This window comes from Belonocnema kinseyi, chromosome 2 (genome assembly GCF_010883055.1).
Source record: "Belonocnema kinseyi isolate 2016_QV_RU_SX_M_011 chromosome 2, B_treatae_v1, whole genome shotgun sequence".
Classification (NCBI taxonomy): domain Eukaryota; kingdom Metazoa; phylum Arthropoda; class Insecta; order Hymenoptera; family Cynipidae; genus Belonocnema; species Belonocnema kinseyi.
This window is the reverse complement of record NC_046658.1, coordinates 87,024,468-87,048,793: the sequence shown is the minus strand read 5'-3', so window position 1 is coordinate 87,048,793 and position 24,326 is coordinate 87,024,468. Positions and strand designations below refer to the sequence as shown.

Below are 24,326 nucleotides of genomic sequence, written 5' to 3'. Positions count from 1 at the left end.
TCGATTTACGATTGGACCGTAAGACATAAAGAATTTGAAATCAATAAATATCAACGGTCGAAGAAAGGTTTGATTTGTTTCATCAAATCATTTTTACAAAAAATTTAAAAGATTGAAAAATTCAATACCAGTTACATAAAGTACTTAAGGCCTCCCAATACGCCTGCTGGGTAGCCTGGACAGCGCCGCCAATTTGAAATTATTGGGAAAAATTTTTAATTTGAATTTAATATTAACAATAAATCTCATAGTATATAATTAATTTCAGTCCGCAGTGTAATATTTTTTATTAAAATGAATTAATATTTATACTGCTCTTTCTCATTATCGTTGCTCTAATAACTTTGAGATGCCCAATTGTTCGCGTGTCAGGTGGCGCTGTTGTTAAGGTCAAAGAGGACCCTACAGGCATATTCCATTGAAAATGTTAATTCCGGGAATTATCAGACCTTATTTTAAGTTTTTCTTTTCTTAATTTTAAACCATGTACCCTGCTTTGTGTGTGTCCGTAAGATTTGAATCTTTCCCCCGAACCTTCTATCTAACGTAATTTTTGCAGAATATAATTTTGTTCGTGAATTTATGTATAGGTCGTTCAACGATACCGTAAGACGATTTAGGAGAGAAGAGTTTCGTCAAAGCTTACTGTTTCTCATTACATTAACAAAGTAGTTCAATTTTCAAATAAAAAAACTGCCCACGTCGTGGGCACATTCTTTTAGATGGCAGTATTTATATGCGTCTTCATATTCTGAATTGTCTACTTAATTAAGTATAGTCAAAGATTAAGTTTCTCAAATCTCTGTAGGCTTTGACGTACACATTATCATCGTCACACTCGCGCTGCGCGCTCTATTTCCGACAGATATTTGTAAACAGGTTTTGTTGCATTTTTCTCGTAACTTTCGTCGTTTTTCCACGCATTTTTTTTATTTTATTTTTTTTCAACGTAACTTTTCACGAATAAAACAAAAAGTACGCGTCCTATCAAGAAGTGATTCTTAACGAAATTGTAAATCTTTTTTGGGATAACAATTTTTGTTAATTCGTCTTTTTCGTATCCTACATAGTTTGCCTACAAAATGGAATTTTTTGTTTTTCATTATTTTTTTGCGCAATCAAAATTTTAAATTTTGATTTTTGAAGAAAATCCAAAAATTTTATCATGATAATCTTGTAGGTCTTTTAAAAAGAAATGTTTTTCTTATTTTGACTTTTTTTCATATCGTGCGTTTTTTGGCTTAAAATTTTGATTTTCGGTTGATTTAAAAAATTTTGAAAACGTTATATCTCTGAGAATTTTCTTTTTATCGAAAAAAGTCATAAGGATAAATTGTTTTTCTTTTTAATACTATAAATATCCGTACATAGAATTTTCAAATTCAGAAAAAAGTGATCTAAAAAATTTTCAAAATACGCTTACTTATTGAATTTTTCCCAAAAATGGCTGGTTAACGAACTCGTCCTTTCTTTTAGGACCTAAAAAAAGTGTGCCAAAGATGGATTTGATTTGTTCATTTTTTCGAGAGTTATCGTGTTTGCGGACGGACGGCCGGACGGACGGACAGACAGACAGACGCCATTGTGAAAACCTGATTTTCGGATTCAGGGGGTCTCGAAACATGGAGATCCGTTGAAAAACTGTGATGTCAAATTTGCAACAATTCTAATACTTTCTCATTCATAAATGATGAGAATGTAAAAAAAGTTGATATCAAGTAAAAATATAATAGTTGAAATTTTAACAAAGGGTAGATTTTCACTTTAAATAAGAAACAGTTAAACTGTACAAAAAAGTTCAACAAAGTACTTGAATCCTCGACAAAGAAAGATTTTTCAGTCAATAAAGAAAACAATTTTATCAAAAATTTTGGATTTCTAATCAAATGGTTATATTTTCAACCAAGAAGATTAATTTTTGACCAAAAAAGAAGAATTTTTAAGCCTTTTTTTTAATTGTTGAATTTTCTACCATATTGTTGGACTTTCAAGCCAAAAAGACGTTTGTTTTTACAAAAAAGTAGAATTTTCAACCTGAAAATATAAATTTTCAACAAAATAGATGAATTTTTAATCAAGTAGTGGAAATGTCAATTAAAATTTTGAGCATCCAACCAATAAAAATAAGTCTTTAACATATTAATTAAACTTTCAACTGAAAAAATAAATCTCCAACCGAAAAGATGAGTTTTTAACAAAGTTGTTCAAATTTTAACCCAGAAATGAAATTTTTCATCCAAAAACACGAATTTTCATACAAAAAGTATGAATAAAGTGTGATAGTACATATTTCAACCAAAGAAATTTTTCATTTTGTATCAGAAAAGATTTTTCAGCGACGAGTGGAAAAAGAGTTCAAATTTTCTAACTTTCAAGGCAAAAAAATGATGTTTTTCAACGAAAAAGTAAATTTTCCATCAAATAGTTGAATTTCCAACCAAACAGTGGAGTTTTGTAAAAAAAAGAAATTTTTAACTAAAAAATATACATTTTTCAAGGAATCTACATCATCATCAGAGAATAACAGATATTCTTAAAATTTTTTTCAGAGTTTCCTAAATTCAATTAATTCCGTTAATTTTTTGAATCCCTTGAATTTCGTGAAATACGTGAATTCCGTAAATTCTATGAATATCGTGAATTCCATGAATTTCGTATATTCCATGAATTCCATGAAATCCGTAAATTCCGAAAATTGCACGGGATGATTCTTTATGGATCCATTACTCGTGTGAAAATGAAGTACCGCACCCTAAAAAGTTTCCCTTTAAAAACGGTAAACAAAATTCTACCAGTAATTTTGTTACCGACATTGACCATTTTTTAAAATAAAACAAGTTTTATAATAAGAAGTGAACACAGGTAAAAATTGTAATTATTTGATAATCATTAGAAAAGTGCACTTTTTCATGAAAATTAAAATATACTATAATAAAAATAAAATATCTGGTACCATTTCGAATAAATCAATGTAATTAATTTTCTACCTATCTAATTTTTTTCAATTACAACAAAATAGGTAATCCCATCGAAAACACCTGCAAACCAAAAAATCTGCCAAGTAAAACTACATAAATTTGTTAAATCTAAATTGGCAATATTTTTCATAAGCTTGGCTAGTCATCCCAATTTTTTGGGATGACTAGTTCATCCAGTTTATAAACTCCCCCAAATTTTTTTGAAGACTCAACATAGTCTAAAAAAAGATATAAAGAACCTTTTTAATAAAGTGCCCTACATAAATTTTTTAATACATTTTAAGAATCCAGATTAGACATTTAAAAACTTGATGAGAATGAAATTTATAAGCAATTGATCTGATTAAAAAATTTCTGAGTATGAAAGATTGGTGAGAAAATATAAATCCTGACAAGTTGTATAATATCTAATATCACTACTTATAATCTATTAAAAATTTCTGTAGGGCACTTTATATTTTTTGTTATGAATATTTTTTCTCGAATAACTTGGTCAACTTTGATATCACAAATTAGCACAGCTGTACTTGGCACATTTTTTGCATCGTAGATGCTGTTGGTGGGATTTATGTTTTATAAAAAGAAAATAGATTATTTGAAGAAATTCAATCCTCGATTCGATCTGAAGTAGTAACGGCATAGATAAAAGTAAGACAATATCCCTGGTAGCTCACGGTTCATTTATCGTTTTGCTTGAATAATCAGAAGATACCTACACTGTTAAATCTTTGCCTTCAGCTGTCCTCGTCCCGGTTCATCAAATTCCCTCATCCTTCGTCAAATTTATTAGCAACGTACGTAAGTTCCTATTATTACAAATAAACGGTCAGTTAATTGACAGATAATTAGGCTATTCAGATCAGACCTTGGTAATTAAGTTACCTATGAACGAAAACAATCGACCTATATCGTGTCTGGACATTTATATCATTATGTTTATCTCTAGGTGAACGACCCGGAAAGCAGTGACAGGACTCCAGATGCCATCAAAACTAGTGCGGAAGTTACATGGTGAGTCAAACAGACAAACTTATTGTAATCCTTAAAATCTTATCAGCCTAACTTTAAAGGAAAACGACCTTTTCCTAACATTATTTCCTAGTGTGTAAGAAAGCATCTACATATTACGTGACACTTTGGGGGGGGGGGGGGTCTGCCCTAACGTGCCAACCAATATTATGCAACACACACAGCATTTTTAGTTGTATTTTTAAACAAATGGTTACATTTTCAAGCCAAATAGACAAAAAAGTTCCTTTTCCGCCAAGAATGATGAATCTTTAATTAGAAAAATGATTTTCTTACATATGTAGTTCTAATCTTAGCAAAGAGGAATGTTCAACTAAAAATAATTATTTTCTTCCATCAAGAAGAAGAATTTTCAACCAAGAAGATTAATTTTCTATGATAAGACGAATTTTCAACAAAATAAATGTTTTTTTTTTAACTAAACAGTTGAGTTATCAACTAAAAAATATAAATTTTCAACAAAAAATGGAACATTAGCAGCAAAAAATAAATTTGAGCAATAAAAAAAAATTATCCATCAGTTGAATTAATGAAAAATACAAATTTTAAGAAAATAGTTGAATGCTTAAGCAAATAGATGAATTCAACAAACAAGAGTAATTTTTTACGCAAATAGACGAATTTTTTACAAAGTAGTTCAGGTTTTAGGCTAACAAACCGAAGTTTTCAAGGAAAAAAAGTTGACTTTGTAACAGGAAAAGAAGAATTTTCAACCGAAAGTGGACTCGCTAAATTTTCAGATTAAAGAATTAATTTTCAACAGCAACAAAAAAAGAATTCTTAAGCAATGAATTGAACTTTAAAATTACACCATTTGTTACAAAATAGTTCAAACCAGTATAAAAATGATAAATTTGCAACAAATAAGATTAATTTTCTACCTAAATAGATGACTTTTAAAAAAATATATGGATTTTCTACCAACTAGTTGAATTTTGCACTTACAGAGGAAAAATTTCCAGTCATAAATTAAATAGCTAAATTTTCAAATCAAAAATTAATTTTTAAACGAAGGGAAAACGAATTTACATTAAAATAAATGAAATTTCGAAATAATAGTTTAATTTTATACAAAAAAGTTTAATTTTCAACCAAAAATAAATTTTTAACTAAAAGTTAAATTTCAACCAGATCGTTTAATTTTCTATAAAATTGTTGGATTTTCAAGCCAAGCCGAACTTTCTACAAAACAGCTTGAGTTTTAAACCCGAAAACTTTAATTTTTAACAAACAATTTAATTTACGACCAAATAGTGCAATTTTTAATTAAAATGATGAATTTACAACAACAAAAAAATGATCCTTTAAAAAGTAGTTCAACTGTAAATCAAGTAGTTGATTTTTCAACAACAAAAAATATATTTAACGTAATATGCAATAGTTCATATTTCAACAAAAAAGGATTTTTTTAAATAGTTGATCTTCCGAAAAATACGTATTTTCAAGCCAATAGTTGAATCATCAACAGAAAAAGATTTTATTTCAACCAAGAAGTTGTATTTTGAACCTAAAAGGATGAATTTTCACACAAGAATTAATTTTCTACCAAAAATATAAATTTTCAACCAGAAAAGATAAATTTTCAATGAAAAATAGAATAGATACATTTTTTAAACAAAATTAATTCTCAACCAAAAAAAAAAACAAACTATTTTTTAGCTAAATAGTTAAATTTTCAACCAAATAGATGGAATTTCAACTAAAATGATAAATCTTCACAGAAAAATGAATTTCAAAGAAAACAATTTAACATTTAACCAAAGAGTTGAATTTTCAACAAAATAGTTTCCGTTTTTACCATGAAGATTAATTTTCTAGCAGAAAACATAAATTATCAACAAAATACATGAATTTTCAATTTAAAAAAATGTTTAGTCAAGAAAGAAACAGAATGCCAATGAAATTGCTGAATTTTTATCCGAAAAGACAAATTTTCAATAAAACGCTTTAATTTTTAAACAAAAAAGATGACTTTTTAAAACATTCTTGAATTGTCAATTATATAGATTAAGGGAGCGGGGGGCAGAGCGAATCTCATGCCATCTTGGATGGAGAGCAGGGGGGGGGGGGGGGGGGGGGGGGGGGGGGGGTGAATATTTTAGAAAAGCACCGTGCGCAGTTTGTGGATGACCCCTTTTTTGTTTATTAATTTATTATTTCTTGAATTTATGATTATTACGTTTAATATTAATGCTAATATTTAATTACTAGTTACCACTAACATTAAGAGGTAAACAATGAAAAATGCTGTTACAATTTTCAATAAAGTAACATACAATTATTTTTTATTTAATGTACTAGATGCCACTTTACGTAATTTATGCACAACCTCTAATTAGGCGTGTCAAAAAATAACTAAAGATTAAAGAAGAGTAGATTAGATAATTTATTTTGCATAATATAAATTCAGACAGATATTAAAAATTGATAATAACTCAGTTATTTTACAACCCGAGCGAAGTTAAAAGTAAGTCAGTACTAAAAATTTCTCAAAGCCTAATAAAAAATAATCATGTAAAGGTCGTTCATTCCAATTTAAGACACTAGTACTAGTCCTGGATCTGGAATTGCATAAATCTCCTACCGACAGCAAATTACAGGAGATTCTTTCTTGAATTGTTAAAAAATCGATTTCTTTTGCAATTCTGTTCAAATTAGGTCAAAGATATAAAAGTCAGTGAAAAAGAACCCAATTTTTATCCAATAAACAAATTTCTTTATATGTATAACATTGTTCTTCAAGACCTCCATTTTTTTTAATTTAATGAAAAACACATACACCAACAGGCACTACAATGAAAAGAGTTCAAATACAAAGGAAACGAAACTCGTAATAGTTGTTGGATTGTTAGCGGTTTCAGTAATTGCCCTTGTCGCTACGTTAACAATACAAATGGCGGTTTTTCGAAAGGAGGAGTATAAGGAAATGTGCCAGAGTGAAGAGTGTATAAACACAGGTATAATCATTTTCGTCATGTAATTTGCAACATTCTTGCACTCTTAGTGCAAGAACACTATACAGATAAAAAGTTTTAACTTTAGTTATAGTTTCATTTCAGGGTGGCCGAAAAACTTCATTTTCAAATTCCCTGACTTTTCCCTAATTTTTTTTCTGGCCAATAATTTATCATTTTTCCTTAATATTACTATTCAAAGAACAGCATTTTTCTCTTGTATGATTTTTAACCTAGAATCTTTTATAAATGATACAATAGAGAAAAAATTCAGATTAAAATATAAAAATTTCACATTTATTTATTTCAACCAAAATATTTATCTACAAGTAAAGATTAATTTTCAACCAAAAATGGAGCAGATAAATTTCCCGTTTAAAAAATTAAGTTTCAAGCAACAAACGAATCTTTAAAAAAATGTTTAATTATAAAACAAAGGAATAAATTTTAAACTCAAATGATGAATCTTCAACTACAAAAATTAATTTTCAACCTAGCATGATGAACTTCCAACGACATGGTCGAATTTGTAACCATAAAAGATTAAACTTCAACCAAATAGTTAAATTTTTTCAATAAAGAAGATTTATTTACCACCAGAATACGTAATTCTCAACAAAATACATTAATTTGCAAACGAATAGTTGAATTTGCAACTATAAAAAACAAATTCTCCGCAAAACACTTAAGAGTTAATATTTTAACCTAAAAAGATTATAATTAAAAATTTGATTTCAATAAAAAAATAAACATTTTCAAGAACGTAGTTGAGCCCACAACCAAAACCGATTAATTTTCAATCAACCAGTTGCGTTTTTAACAAAAAAGTTGAATTATCGCCTAAAACTGTTGAACTTTCAACCAAATAATTTAATTTTCAAGCCAAAAAGTCGAATTTTCGAGAATACAGTTGAATTTTTAACCCAAAAAGTTGAATTTTTTTAAATTTGAATTTTAAACCTACAATGATGAATTCTTATCAAAAACATTAAAAGTTTATATTTTCACCTTAAGCAATGAATGTTTTACAAAAGAGCTTAATTTCTAGAAAAATAATTTTGAACAACAAAAATGTCCAACAAAATAATTAAATTATTGACAAAAGAGGTGAGTATCCAACATACAAGAAGATACATTCTTAACAGAAAATGTAATAGTTGATATTTCAACTAAAAAAAATATGATATTTTCACAGAAATAGTTGGATTTTCAACTAAAAAAATACATTTTTAACCAAAAATTAAAAGATTAAATTTTCAGTAAAAAAAAATGAACAAAAAAGACGAGTTTTTAACAAAATGGTCAAATTTTCAACCAAAGAAATGAATTTTCAACTAAAACGATGCATTTTCCAACCAAGCAGATGCATTTTCAATAAATACAGATTTTCAGTCAAGGAAGAAAAGAAAAGTTCATCAAAATTGTTAGACATTCAAACCAAAAGATTATTTTTCTGTAGAAAAGTTCAATTTTTAACACGAGAATATGACTTTTCGCGAAAACGATAATTTTAACCAAAAAGTTGCATTTTTAACGAAAAAAGAGAAAATTTCAAACCAAAAAGAATAATTTTCCCAAAGAATAGAATTTTCAACAAAAACAGTTGAATTTTCAACCAAAAAAGGATGATTTTGTAAACAAATAATGAAATTTCTTAACTATGAATATAATATTTTGGGGGAAGAAATTACAAAATGTGATAGAAAGAGAAATACAAGGCAAATCAATTATAAACAAGAATATTATATCAGTGTCGGCCGCTAAAACTTAATTTTCAAAATAATTTTATTTTTTCTTGAGGAATTATTCATTTTTCCCGGCCCTTATCAAATTCATTATCCTTGACAATTATCTAAAGTGTGTCCGATAGAAATCGCCTGACTCTTGCAAGATTTTTTCAAAATCCCTGCCTTTTTCCTAACTTTCCCCAACCAATAAAATTGCCTGACATTTTCTGATTCCAGGTTTCCCCTGAACTGCAGCCACCCTGTAGTTTTGGTACACATTCAATTTAGCCTAGTTTTTTGCTTATAGTTAGTAAACCATTTTTTTCTTGAAACAAGGCACCTGTGTTTTGGAATAAGACAAATTACAATTTAACTGATACTCTATTGTACAATTTGCAATCATGTTGCAGACAACGAGTTTCAAAATTAAAATTATTCAGTTTTACATGCCTACATTTCAATTTCATATAATTTTTAATATTTTAATTTTAAATCTCTCACATTTTCACGATATAATGAAAAAAATTCTTCTATATTAAAACATAAAAATTAAAAGTTCTAAAGTTTTCACAGCGTGTAAAATTTGACTGCGTGAAATGCTTCCAGTTTTTAATAGTACAAGCTTAAAATATAATTTCAATTTATTTCAAATGTGATTTTTTCGAGTTAAAAAGTTTTCTAGTTGTTTCTAGTATTACCATTGCTGAATGTTATTTTTGTGAATTGAGAAAAATACATGCAGATGATGTTACGAGTATTTGAATTTTGACGTCTATTTAAAAAAAAAGCACACACATAATGTTTCTGTAAAACTTCACAGTTTTTGATATAATTCAGATATTCCAATTTTTCAGATTCTAATGCGTTTTACCGTCCTCTTTTAAAGTATGTTATAAATTTTACAAAAATTTCAAAATTATTTAAATGGAGACGATTTGATCGAAAATATAAAAAATCTATTTTTAAAATAACCGTACTTATGGTTTTGCCAAATTTTAGTTGAATTTGGTCTTTTATGAAGAAATCCTGTGAGTTTTATGTGGGCTAAACAGGTTTTGTGGCCAGGAGAGTATTTTGTTATAAAATTGAACTTTTAAATTTCTATCGAAAACAACTAAAGGTGCAAAACAATGTTAAGGAGAAGTTTGCACACCTAGACAAGTTATATAAAAAGTATCTCTTGCCCTTTTGTGATTTCCTGCATTGTTTTAAAAAAATGCGAAAATTCCATTTTTTTAATAAAACAAAATTATACCTGGTCTTGAAAATGGCTAAGCCCCCACAAAACTATTCTCATGCCTTTCTTCTATAAACACAAAGATTTTAAAAATATTGAGAAAAACAAAAAAGACGGCGTTTTCAGACAATCTTCTTTTCATGTTTTAAAAATTTGAACTCTCTAAACATGAATCAGTGAAAAATTCACTGATTGAAATAGTAGTTAGACATTTCACTGATTAATCAGTGATTTTGGACTGATTCACTAATCTAGTTAAGTAACACCAGAATAAACTATGGGAAGCATAACCTCTAAAGTTTTAAGTTAAACGTTGTTCATTTCTTCAGTGGTAGGTACTTTATTAATTCATCCTATTTCCAGCCGCAAGAGTATTAGACGCAATGAATAAATCTGTAGATCCTTGCCAGGATTTCTATAAATTTGCCTGTGGGGGCTGGATAGATAAACACCCAATTCCTCAAAGTCAAGCAGCTTGGGACCAACTGAGTCTTTTGAGAGAAGAATTATTACAGAAATTGAGAATTCTTTTAGAAGAACCAGACAAAGATGATGATCTCAGACCAGTGAAACTAGCCAGAAATCTTTATAGGACGTGCATGGATACTGGTATGAAAAAAAATACAAATTGAAAGATCTGTTGAACCAAATTCAAAACCATCTGCAAAATATACCTAAAGTAGGGTTTCCTAAAAAAAATCAAAGTTTTTTTTGTAAGGCAACCCCCTAAACTTGTTCTATTTGGTAAAAAATGCGTATTTTTCATTTCTTTTTAAAATAATGAGAAACCGGTGTCCTCAAACCTTAAACTGTCCCAAATTGATTACAATGTCTAATTAATGTTCATTTTGTTAAATATAATAATTGTTTGGCAGAGGGTACAACTTATGGTACCCCTGAACGTTAAAAACAACCCTTTATAATTTGAAATATTGTATTTATTTATCTCATTGAGTCATTCTAGTACCAACAAATCCAAAGAAAACCGTCAAAATATTCAAAATTTAAAATATAGCATTTTATCATGTATGTTGAGCTGGCACAGCACTATTAAGGTATAGAGATGTAACCTATTTTATCCCCTATAGAGCATAGTTTTTTTAAACGCAGAGGTAGTATTTTTGGTCTAATTAGGCAGAATGGTTTTTTAAACGTATGGTGCCATCAGCTCTATTCCCTGGCAATTATTTAAATTATAAAATTTAACATTAATTAATCATTTTAATCTTTCTGAGTCTATATAAGGACCCAGGACCACGGTTCAAGATTATTTTAAAAAGAAAAGAAAAATATGGATATCTTTTTTTTTACCAAATGGAATAAGTCTGAGGGGTGCATATAAAAAAACATTAAGTGTTTTTTGGGACACCCTAATGTAGAGGATTTATTAACTTCTTTTCGATTTAGAAATAGTGCTAAATTACAGTTTTTAAGAAAAAGTTTTTTGAGTGGCGTAAGTACTTCCGGAAAAGAAATTTAAAGTCAGCCTTAATTTTTAAAAATCATAAAAATGAACACTTTCATACACTTTTTTCGAATTAAAAATAGTGTTAAATCAAGTTTTTTAAGTGAGGTAAGTGCTTCTGGACAAGAAATTATAAATCACCCTTATTTTACAAAGTCAAAAAATCATCCAAATAAACGCAATTATATACTTTTTAAATTAAAAATAGTGTTATAAATCACGTTGTCATAAAACAAGTTTTTTGAGTGGAATAAGTGCTTCAGTAAGAGGAATTTAAAATTACCTTTATTTTCACTAAATCAACCAAATAAACACCTTTATACACTTTTTTCTCAATTAAAAGATAGTGTTAAATTATTATTAAACCATCAAGCCAAAATCCTTTCGGGGTAGGCGTGACTCATCGGCTCTAGCGGGGGATCAGGGAGTTAATATGAGAAATGTGAGCTGTGTCGTAAAACAATTTTTTTTGGGGTTGGTAAGTACTTTCGGGGAAAAATTTAAAGACAGCCTTAGTCTTTAAAAATCAACAAAATTACCACCTTTATACACTTTTCTCGAATTAAAAATAGTGTTAAATCACTTTGCCATGTAACAAGTTTTTGGAATGAGATTAAGTGCTTCCGGAAAATAAATCGAAATTCACTCTTAGTTTTACACGATCAGAAAATCATCAACATGAACTTCTTTATGAAGTTAAAAAAACTGTAATAATGCTAAATCACTTTGTCGTGAAACAAGTTTATTTAGTGGTGCCAGTTCTTCCGGGGAAAAATTGAAAGTTACCCTCAATTTTTCAAAATCATCAAAATGATCGCCTTTATATAGTTTTTTTCTAATAAAAAACAGGTTTAAATTACTTTGTCCTATAATAAGTTTTATTTAAGTGGGATAAGTACTTCCGGAAAAAAAATTCAGTCACTCTTAAAGTCACTATTATATAGCTTCATCAAATCACAAAATCATCTAAACGAACGCCTTTAGATTTTGTTTTCTAATTAAAAGTAGTGATAAATTACATTGTCCCAAAAAAAATCCTTCGTTTAAAAAAATGATGAAAATGAACTTTCCCCATTCAAAAAAAAAGTTGTTATAACTCAGTGTTATTCGACCTTATTTTTATTTAGAAAAAACTATACAAAGGCGTTTAATTTGATGATTTTGTAAAACTAATGGTGACTTTAAATTTCTTTTCCGGCAGTTTTCGCACTTAAAAGTCTAGTTTAATGGCAAAGTAATTTAAACCATTTTTAATTCGAAAAAGATGTATAAAAGCGTTTATTGTGATGAGTTTGCAAAACTAAGGGTAACTTTAAATTCCTTTTCCATAATAAGCGCTTACCCCACTCAAAGAACTTTTTTATGACATGCTAATTTCACACTATTTTTAATTCGAAAAAATTGTATTAAGTTGGTCATTTTGTACAATTGCTCTCATCACCCTCAACATTTGAGAATGTTTTACCCTCTAGCAATTAATTGTATTTTGATTTTTTATAATACTTTCACACCTGTCTAAACTAACTCTGCTAGGCTAGTTGCGGAAAAATTGTGTTTTATTTGATTGATTTGAACATTTAGAGTTACAGGTAAATTTGAGAATTTTTATGATTGTTTTTAGGAAAAATATGTCTTTCAAAAACGCAAAGACAATGTTTTTTTAAAAAGCATTTTTTTTTATTTTAGCTAGTGTGGAATCACTTGGTTTAAAACCGATTTTCGAAATTCTAAACAGAATAGGACTACCTAGTAAAATTCCAGTGGACAATGATGTCGTGACTCTTGACATTGCAGAATTATCAGGAAAAGCTCAAAGAATTTTGGGACTAAATATGTTAGTTAATTTTTATATCAGCGAGGATGTGAGGAACACTTCGGTAAACAGAATGATGGTTAGTATCTACAATTGGTTACATGCAATATTAAACATTTCAATGACAGTATAATTTATTCGATTTTGATTAAAAGTTGTAAATAAAGATATTCCGAATATTGAATTTCATTTTAAAAACTGATATTCATACGCAGTAAAAACTTCTAAAAAAAAGTTAAATGCAGTGAAACTCTTCTATTGCGCCGGTTTTGAGGCTGACGGTGATTGGAGACAAAGCTGTTAGAACCCGCTCCGCTTTTGTCTGTTCACGCATGAGTGCTCGCCTGAGTGACAACCGCAGATCCCGCGCAGCTCCTCGCACACTTACCTGCGGTGCGGTGTCAATTCTCGGAAGGGCTATAGAAGGGAGGCCTATTGAAGGGTCTCCCTGTATATATTTAGAATACATAACCATAGAATAGTTGATTTACTCACTAAATTTTTTTTGTAATTTTTAATTAAAAACAGTTAAACCAAAAAATACGAAATTCTAGCAAATTAGCTCAAATTCTAATTTTTTGGTTCAAAAAAGCAAAAAAAAAATCAAGGCAAATATTCTAAATAAATGCATTTTTAACTAAAAAAATATCAATTTTCAGGTAAAAATGGAATAGTTACATTTTCAGTTTGAAAATTAATTAAATTAATTAAAACTAAAATACTAACTTTCCACAAAAAAATGAAATAATTAAATTTACAGTAAAAAATTATTTTTGTATAAGAACAACTAACTTTTAACAAATACAATAATCTTAAACTAAATCTTTGACTTTTCAACAGAATTTTGAACATAATATTTACTTTATCAAACAAAAAAATAAATTTTTAACAAAAAGATGAGTTGGTCAAAAAGAACGTTAATATTCTACCACAAAAGACGATTTTTTTACAATATGGAGGAATTTTTAACCAAAATTTTGAATTGTTAACTAAAGAGGATCACTTTTCACAAAAAAAAAGGATTTTTAATAAAATATTTCGATTTTGGACAAAAAAAAGGTTTTCAATGCGCAGTTCTACTCCAAAGTAGTTCCACGTCCCTTTTTAAAATAACTAGTTAAATTTTCAACCCAAAAACATGAATTCTCAACGAGAAATTTAATATTTTATATTTCAACCAACAAATATTTTTATTTTTTGCCAAAAACAGTGGAATTACAAAAAATCATTTTAAAAAAGTTGAATCCAACCAAAACAGATTAATCTTCAACCGAACAGTTATGATTTAAAAAAATATATATTAATTTCCTACTAAAATATTTGAATTTTCAACCCATAAAAGACGAGTTTTCAGCAAAATAATGGAATTGGCATTAAAAAAAATAAACAAATTTTCCTGCCAAAATGAAAAAGATAAAATTTTAGGTAGAAAAATAAATTTTCAACCAAAAAAAAAACATTAAAAAAATAGTACAATTCTTTCAACCAAATGACTTTTTTACCAACATAAGGAAATTTTTAAAGAAAAAAGGTAAAAATTATAGCCTAAAACAAATAAATTAAGGACTTAAAATAGAATGCTCAACCAAACAGATACATTTTTACCTAACATTTTTATAAAAAATATCAACTTTCCACAAAAAATGGAATAATTAAATTTTCAGTTAAAAAATTAATTTTCAATAAAACAAACTTATATTCAACCAAAGAAATGACTTTTCAACCAGAATGATAAACTTTCAGTCAACATGATTAATTTTCTACCAAAAGAGATTAATTTTGAACAAAATACATGAATTTTCAACAAAATCTCTTGAATTTTTAAGGAAAAAAGACGAATACTAAAAAAAACAGGAATTTTCCACAGAAGATTAATTTTCAACAACAAAAAAAGGATTCGTAGCAAAATATTTCAGTTTTCAACAAAAAAAAGTTTCTAACTTAAATGGCAAATCATATATAACAAAATTATTTAAAAAAAAAAACAGTTCCACTTTAAAATAAGTACAGTGAAACTCTTCTATAGCGTCGATTTTGGAGCTGACGGTGGGTGGGAACTAACTCATTATAGCCAGCTCGGCTTTTGTTTATTTACGCTTGAGTACTCGCCTGAGTGACAACCACATACCCCGCGCCCTCTGCGCAGCCCCTGTTATATCTACCTGCGGTGCGGTCTCAATTCTGGAAAGGGCTATAGAAGGGAGGGCTATTGAAGGGTTTCACTGTAGTTGTATTTTCATCATAAAAATATGAATTCTCAACGAAAAATATAATATTAGATAATTCAATTGAAAAATACAAATTTCCTACAAAATAGTTAAATCCTCAATAAAAAAAGATTACTTTTCAACAGTTATGTTTTGCAACTAAAAAATATTAATTTTTTACCCAAATAATTAAATTTTAAAGAAAACATTAAAATAAAAAAATTAAATTAAAATAAATTAAATAAAATAACTTTAACTTCAGTTTATTGAAAATTCCCTGACTCTGTCATGTTTTCCCTGATACACCCTGATTTTCCCAGACCATTTTTGAATTACCTAACTTTCCCTGAATTTCTGTCCAGAATCGTGATATAATTTTTTTTAAATATTGTTAAACTCTGTTACTTAAATTTTAAAGGGCATATTGCAGTCTGATATCATATAATCAGAAATATTGTTCTAGCTCCCTTTTGAAAAACTTGAAATTGGTCTTTTTTCGAAATAAAGATGTTGCCAGACAGACATGACACTTTAGACTTTTATTATTCCCTGACGGATATAAAGTTTTTTAAATTACATTAAATTCCTTTACAGTAAATCCTAGGGATATCATTTATCTAAAGTTGAATAAAAGCGTCACAAACAATTGACAATTACAGTTATCCGACGGCGGACATTTTTTATCCGCTTTGTGATAAAAATTATCTGCCGTCGGATAATTGTAGTTTTCAATGGTTTGCAGCGTTTCATCCAACTTCACATAAATAATATCTCTGTGATTTACTGTGTTCCAATGTATTATTAACAAAATAATCATAAAGGAGAATACTTAGAATTTAAGCTTATTATCTACGAAGTGATATTTATTTAAACAGATGGAACAAGCATCTCCAGGCATCAGTGAACGATACCTTCTGGACCACCTTCGCTTTGAGTCAGAATTAACAGAGTACAAAAAATATGTTATATCTATGCTAGAAATGGCTGGTGCTGGTGAAAAAAGTTCGGATCTCGCTAATGAGATTTTAGAATTTAGCACACAAATTGCCAAGGTATACAATTTTACATTATATATATACGATAAAGATGTAACCAAGGATAATAAATATATATTCAGCAGAATAATGTTAAGGGACTTAAGTTGCGAGATAAAAATGAATAATCGCCTCAAACCAAAATTTTTTAAACAATTAAAACAAAATTATTATAAAAATTTTCTTTATAGATTATGTCAACACCAGAGGAACGCCGTAGTGCAAATCATTTTTTCCATGACGTGACGATTAATGAATTACAACAGCTTACTGATCTACACGCTCAAAAAGTAAGTTTTTTGGATTTTATAAAAGTATAAACTTTTAGCGTACCTATAACTAAATTAAGTGTAAAATTAAATTTATGTCTTTCAACCATTTTTTTTTATAAATAATGACGAAAATCTGAACTTTCTTACTTTCCAATCATAAAAAAATATATAAAAGTAAGAAATTGGTAAACATCGATTACAAATTCTAAATACTTCGAAGTTAATAAATAGAATTTACATTTTAGGATCTATTGCCATTCTCATTTGTGAGCTATTGTAAAAGTTCCTTCATTCTTATAAGTTAAAGGCAAAATATCAATTTAATAAAAAAACATTGTAAAAAAAAATCAAATTTCGATGTTTTCTGAAAACAGAAATAACTCGGGAAATAATAAACATTCCTTAAAGTTTCTTTCCCCATTCTAAATGTTAGAACTTCATTTTATTTTCTAAATTTTTCTAATATTTTCTGCAGCATCGACACATATTTTTTTAATAATTGTAAATATTTATATATAAATTTCAATTTTTATACTTTTTTGTGCCTAATTTGACCGTAGGGCATAATCTAAAGAAAAAATTCCAAGAATATATTAGCGATTTATAAGAATACTATGAAGACATATCTATGAAATGAGCTTAAGAAGTTTTAAAAATATTAACTATTTCCAGAGTTATTTCAATGCTTCGAAAATATAGAATACTGCAGTTTTTTTCCAACATTTTTTTAAAAAATTGAAAAAAATTCAAATCGAATTTTCAAGCACTCTTGAAAACAATTTCAGAAAAAAATAAGATTCAACGAATAGTTTAAGAAATTTTCGAAATCTTCTATAAAACCTTCTGAAAGCAATTTTCAAAAAACTTCTTACAATATTCAGAAATTGTATTACTTTTATTGGGATTTCTTAAGTATGTACCTATGCCAGTGTTTGACACGTTACCCGTGAAAAGTAGGGCGTTAACGTTACTTTTTTTGTAATAGAACGCGTTATCGCTACCGTTACTGAAAAAATTAACACGTTGTTTCACTGTCAAATTATATTGTATGTACAATATTTTATGTCCCTAAGAGTTTGAGACAGTTTCCTTTTTTAGTTGAAAGTTTTTTTTTTTAATTAATAATTATATTTCAATTTACATAAGATAATTAAGAATTTTACATTAATAATCTACAAACTGTTTTTAGTTTTTACTAATATTAATTCTAAGCAACAAGCTTTGCATAGAATTTCTCTTTTTTTAAACAAAATTAATTTTTCTAACAGTCCATCACAAATCCAAAGTTTTTACAACAAGAATAGATCCTCTTATGTTGAGCAACAGAAATCGAAGCAGTGTGTATGCGTATGGCATGGAACGAATAATAAATCATTTACCATGTGTTTAGACACAGGAGTAAAGTACACCCGGTGTATTATTGCTGAAATAATATCTCTAGCCTCCCTGTTTTAAATATATGTTTTATAATTTAAATAAATTTTTTTTAACAAATTCCTTTGCATGAGCGAAGGATATGTCATATAGATCGAAAATAATATCCCTGATACAAAGCCGAATTACCTATATGGGATTGAACAAGAATTGTTGTTTAAGGAAAAATTAATTTGAAAGAAAAATATATTTTTTAATCTAATTAACATTTTATGAAGATGACATCATAAATGATGTAATATCATTTTAGTTTGAAAAACGTTTTTTTAAATCACTTATGTAATTCATTTGTCAATATTTCCATTTTTATTTATTCTCTCTTTCTCTCTTTAGTTTCAATAAAAATAGTTTAAAAAATGGTTTAACTGAGACATATTCAAGTAATGACAATTTTCAAACAAATTATTGTTTAAGTTTTTGAATGATATATTTTCTGATTTTAAAAAGTCAGAGATGTTTTCTTCTTGTTTGAAAGAACGTTTCCATACTATCAGAATTTTTAGTACAATATATTATTAGGTTGCTGCAGATATTGTAGTTCATATTTCATCCCCAATATTATTTTTATTTAAACCAAAAGCAGTTAAATTCATAAAAAAATTTCTCTAAACTATTATAATCCTCAATCAAAAAATATTAATTTTCCATCAGTAACATAATATATCTAAAATCAAAAACGGACATTTCATCTGCAGTAACCTAATACAGAGATATACTACTATAAAGAACTTAAGAGAAGTCCTATGATTGGTTATCATGGTATATAAAATATTACAAATAATCATTCAAAAATTGCGTTGTAATGTATATTAACGTTGCCATTACTTTTTAAAATAAGTACCGCGTTACCGTCACCGTTACGAAAAAAACGTAACGTTTTTTATCACTCGTTACAAGTACATAACGCGTTATTGTCAAACACTGGTACCTATTTTCAATCATTCTTAAAGAGTACTGTGAAATTTTAAATAATTTTCAAATTTTTATAGTGGAACTGGACGAATTACATGAATTCTGTTTTCAACCAAACAAATGTTACAATAGAGACGAATGTTGATCGAGTGATCGTTATGGATTTGCACTATTTGCAAAAATTGCCGCAGCTTTTAGCTGTCACACCTCCTGGCACGATAGGTATTTTTATCAAAACCGTTCTTAAGGAACAAGGGACAAATTTTTAACTATCTTTAATATTAAAATTAAAAAGTTGCAATTAAAAAAAAATTTATATTGATATTTTTTGACTGAAAAACAGTTCTACAGGATCATGTAAGCATGCAAAAAAATGCCCTAAACGAAATCAAATTTTCAGTTAACCATTGGAAAGCATACAACCAAAATAATAATTTTCCGAAATCTCTGTTTCTATCGTTAGAAAAAATCTGAAAAAATTAACAGAATTTATTTCAATCGTGATCAACATGCATGATTTTTTTAAATATTGGGTTGAAATTCAAACTCAAACAAATTTTCGAAATTTTGGTTTTAATTTTTTATGTCATAAAACTCAAGTACTAATGCAGTTTTTTTACCACATAATAGTCACCTAAAGCGCAATTATTGTACATTTTTCAGATTTTTAAATTTGGCGGATCTAAGTGTAAAATATTAAAAAAAAATAATTTTCACATTAGGATGTATAAATTTATACGTATAAAAATTCAAATTTCGAATTTTGGAGATAAACTTAAATTTTAACACACCCAATCCTCTTTTATTGTACCCGGAAAATGACCCAAAAAATGCAAAATAACAGTTTCGATCAAATTCATGCTAAAGACGGTATTTTTTGGAATTTTTTTCAATATGAATTATTCTTAATCGATAAGTAACGAATATCTAAGTAATTTTCAAATAATTTTTAATTCTTTAGACAATTCTTCTTCTCCTGTCAATCGTGAAAAGTCATTATCATTATCATTCGGGATGAATGATCATTTTTTCAAAACATTTTTTATCTCTAAGATCGTAAAAAGTTATTATTTTCTAGAAATAATGACACACTGGCAGAATGTTGAGAGCAGTATATTCTCAAAGGATATTTGGTAATTATTAAAAACATTATTTTCCTTGTAAAGTGGGAAAAGTTATTATTCTCTTGAATTAATGACAAAATTAACTGATGCTGAGAGCAATATTTTTTTCTACAAGACATTTAAAAATTGTTTCAACGATTTCTACCTCTGTAAATAGTGAAAAGTTATTCTTTTCTGCAATTAATGATACAATTAACCGATTGTGAGAGCAATCTTTTTCTCTAAAAGACATCTAGAAATGAAAAAAAAAATTTTCTCTGTAAATCGGGAAAAGTTATTCTTTCCTGCAATTAGTGATACAATTAATGAATGTTAAGGGTAATATTTTTTTGGCTCAGATATTTTGGAATTATTTAAACTACTAATAATCATTCGCTTGTGCCTGTTCATAGGGAAGGTGGAGAAAAGTCTAGATTTTTCGAATCTTTTATACATGTCGCTTAATATTCAGTATTATTCAGCCTAATATACAGTTAACGTATGCCCTATATTATTTAAACAATAATATTTGTTTAAAAAATTTAAATATCCTTTAAAAATATATTGCTATCAACATACTTTAATTATGTCGTTATTTCCAGAAAATAATAACTTTCTACGATTTTAGAGAAAAAAAAATGTTTAAACCAATGGGAATTGTTTAAATAACAGAGGACCAAAAATGGTTATGGGAGTCTACACGGAGAAAACGATATCGCAAGAATTACAATATATACCGTAAGTCCTGCGCTATATATCGTAATTATCACATTATAATAGCGTAAAATCGTGATATCGTTCATGGCAAGATTTTAAATTATATTTATAAATATTATATATATATTATTAATGTGAAATCTCTAAACGATATTGTCGATTTCGATTGTCACACTACTCGATTTTCATTGCTATATGCGTGAGACACGAATTATGAATGGGTTAGACAGAGTTGGAAAATATTGAAAAAATTGTCACGATTGCTCGTTCTTTGATAGCTACACGCGTGCGAAAGGGACACTTGTGAGTCACTGAGAGTTAGACAGTAATGGAACGTTACACGCATTTTCTTGAAGTTAAATGATCCCAGCGGAGCTGGCTTGATCTGTGCTTGCGTGGATTTGAGTGACGTTCATTTGCTACGGTGCGCGTCTGCACTTGATTTTTAAATACGTACGCGAATTAGAGCCAATAAGCGACGCAATGTTCAAGCATGCGCAAGTATTTTTGGATCACTGTTGGGAATAATAATCGAATCAAATTTCGATGTCGATAATACTAATCAACGCTTCTCATTCACCACTACCTTTCCACCCGTACCACTGCAATCGGAATACAGGGCATCTGCTTGTTATTTATGATCGAATTCTTATTTCAATTTAAGCCTCTCTGCTTGTTATTTATGATCGTATTTTTATTTTAAGTTGGGAAAGAAGATTTTAAAGCCTTCAAAACATTTAAACGAGCTATCTGGACCATTAAATATATCTACCTGAGTGTCTGCGGAGAATTTCTCCGAACTTCTCAGAGCCTTGAGAATTTTTAGCATACACTGATATTTCTATCGGTAGGATTAGTATGTTTTTAATTATAAATTAATGTTTAATCTATTATTTGTTATTAATATAAACATTAAGATTAAGTAATATTTCTATGAAGCATGGAATTTGTTATTAAAGTCCATTGCTGGTGGAAAATGCAATAACAATTTTTGAAATTTTGAGGTTAGGAATTAATTTTAGAATACAAAAGCGAACTGCTGGTCGCAGAATTAGATAGTTTTGGCCACTTTAATGTAAATCTTCCGTATATATCTACAAAAATCTATCAAATATTATTTTTTGCTATGAAAGGTTACGAAAATGTACTACAAAAACTTTAAGAAAGTTAAGCTTTTATTGAAATTTTTCTTACAGATTACACAAAGATTTCATTCAAATTTATAAAATGTTCGGTGAAAAAACAGAAACTATTTCAATCAGGATTAAAATAAAAAATAGCTTTTTATGTTTTCATCTTACGTCTTTTTGATAAATTTGTTTACTGTGAGCAGTTCGCTCTTGAATTGCAAAATGTAATATTAACCTCAAAATCTCAATAAGTTGCTACCGCATTTTTTATCAGCAATGAAATTTTATAACAAATTCCATGCATCACAGGAATAATAATTAATGTTTATATTGAATGCAAATAATAACTGAAACATTAACTTTTAACTAAAAATACACCAATGTTAGACTAACTTTACTTAATATCAGAAAAGTACCATTAAACTTTTTGCACTTGACCTTTACAACAAAAGAGCTATATAAAATGTATAGGCTTCCAATTTTTTATGTGCTTTTGAACAATATATGGTTTAAGAAATGTGGGATTAAATGAATTATGTTCAGGTTTATGGATGTATCGTGTCTTCATATTTATATTTCTAACAAAAAACACAAATTTTCAACAAAAAACAGAATTTTCAACTAAATTAATTTTCAATCCAAACACAATAATATATAAAGTATTCAAAATAAGATAGAATTCACTTAAATTCAGGCAGGTTCTACACATTATATAGCAGAATCTACGGGAATTTTCAAACAAATAATTCCATTTTTAGCTAAAAAAATCAAGTTTTAAAAAAAATATTTAATTTTAAACAAAAATAAAATAATTCAGTTTTTAGTATATAAAACTTAATATTCAATAAAAAAATGAAATTTTCTACAGGTTATTTAAGATTTTAACCAAAACAGGCGAATTTGACAGCAAATAATAAAAGTTTTAACAAAAAAGGTGAAATTTCAATCACAAAGATTAATTTTCTATTTAAAAAAATCTTTTTTAACAAATAACAGAATTTTCAAATAAATTAATTTTCAATCCAAGCACAATAATATATAAAGTATTCAAAATAAGATAGAATTCACTTAAATTCAGGCAGGTTCTACACATTATATAGCAGAATCTTTCAGCGATTAACATTTTTTTATAGTAAATTATGCAAGACGTTTTTCTGATATAAGACCAAAAAAATGGAATTTGGACATCTATGTTAAGAATAATAAAAAACAAATTAATTATTTAACCATAAAATAATTTTTAACAAAAAAGATGAAGTTTCAATTAAAAATATCAAATTTTAAACAAAAATAGAATAATTCAGTTTTTAGTTTATAAAAGTTAATATTCAATCCAAAAAATGAAATTTTCTACAGGTTATTAAAAATTTTTATTAAAACAGATGAACTTGACACCAAATAGTAAAAGTTTTGACAAAAAAGATAAATTTTTAATCACAACGATTAATTTTTAATTAAACAAAATTTTCTAAAAACAAATGACAGAATTATCAACTAAATTAATTTTCAATGCAAGAACAATATTATAAAAAGAATTTAAAATAAAATGGAATTTACTTATAACCAGGCAGGTAGGTTCTACACATTATTTAACAGAATCTCTTTTGACTTTTTCGTTACGAAAAACTTTTTTAGTAAATTACGCAAGACTTTTTTTTCCGATCTGAGACAAAAAAAGTCGAATTTGGGCATCTATGTTAAGAATAATAAAAAACAGGTTAATTTTTCACCTATAAAATAATTTTTAACTAAAAAGATGAAGATTCAACAAAAAAATATCTAATTTTAAACAAAAATAGAATAATTCAGTTTGTAGTTTATAAAAGTTAATATTCGATCCAAAAAATGAAATTTTTTTTACAAATTATTTCAAATTTTAATTAAAAGAGATGAACTTGACACCAAATAGTAAAAGTTTTAATAAAAAAGATTATATTTCCAACCCAAAAATTAATTTTCTATTTTAAAAAATTGTTTTAAACAAATAATAGAATCTTCAACTTAATTAATTATCAATGCAAGAACAATATTATCAAAAGTATTTAAAATAAAATAGAATTTACTTAAAATCAGGCAGGTTCTACACATTATTTAGCAGAATCTCTCAGCGATTATAATGGTTTTATAGTAACATAATAAGCGGGAAATCCCTAATGGACAAAGTAAGGAACGAGTTAATTCTAAAAGAATGTGGTGCAGAAGAGACGCTAGCAGACAGATGGGAAAGAAATCGGTTAAGATGGTTCGGACATGTTGAGAGAATGCCAAATGAACGACTAACGAAACAAGTGTATCAAGGTAAAGTAAATGGCAA

The 24,326-nt window shown here is 27.6% G+C and overlaps 1 protein-coding gene across 4 annotated transcripts in view; it reads left to right on the top strand.

Annotated features, from left to right (window-relative positions):
- The window catches only part of LOC117166886 (neprilysin-4-like), an 87,817-nt gene that overhangs the window by 46,793 nt on the left and 16,698 nt on the right, over positions 1–24,326 (top strand). For 2 of the 4 annotated variants that reach the window (XM_033351315.1, XM_033351314.1), the window contains exons 3-9: positions 3,925–3,989; positions 6,795–6,964; positions 10,289–10,534; positions 13,077–13,282; positions 16,286–16,462; positions 16,636–16,734; positions 19,140–19,284. In XM_033351315.1, the coding sequence (XP_033207206.1) occupies positions 3,925–3,989; positions 6,795–6,964; positions 10,289–10,534; positions 13,077–13,282; positions 16,286–16,462; positions 16,636–16,734; positions 19,140–19,284 (1,108 nt within the window). The remainder of the gene's footprint in view (positions 1–3,924; positions 3,990–6,794; positions 6,965–10,288; positions 10,535–13,076; positions 13,283–16,285; positions 16,463–16,635; positions 16,735–19,139; positions 19,285–24,326) is intronic. The other 2 variants (XM_033351317.1, XM_033351316.1) reach the window with 1 other exon arrangement.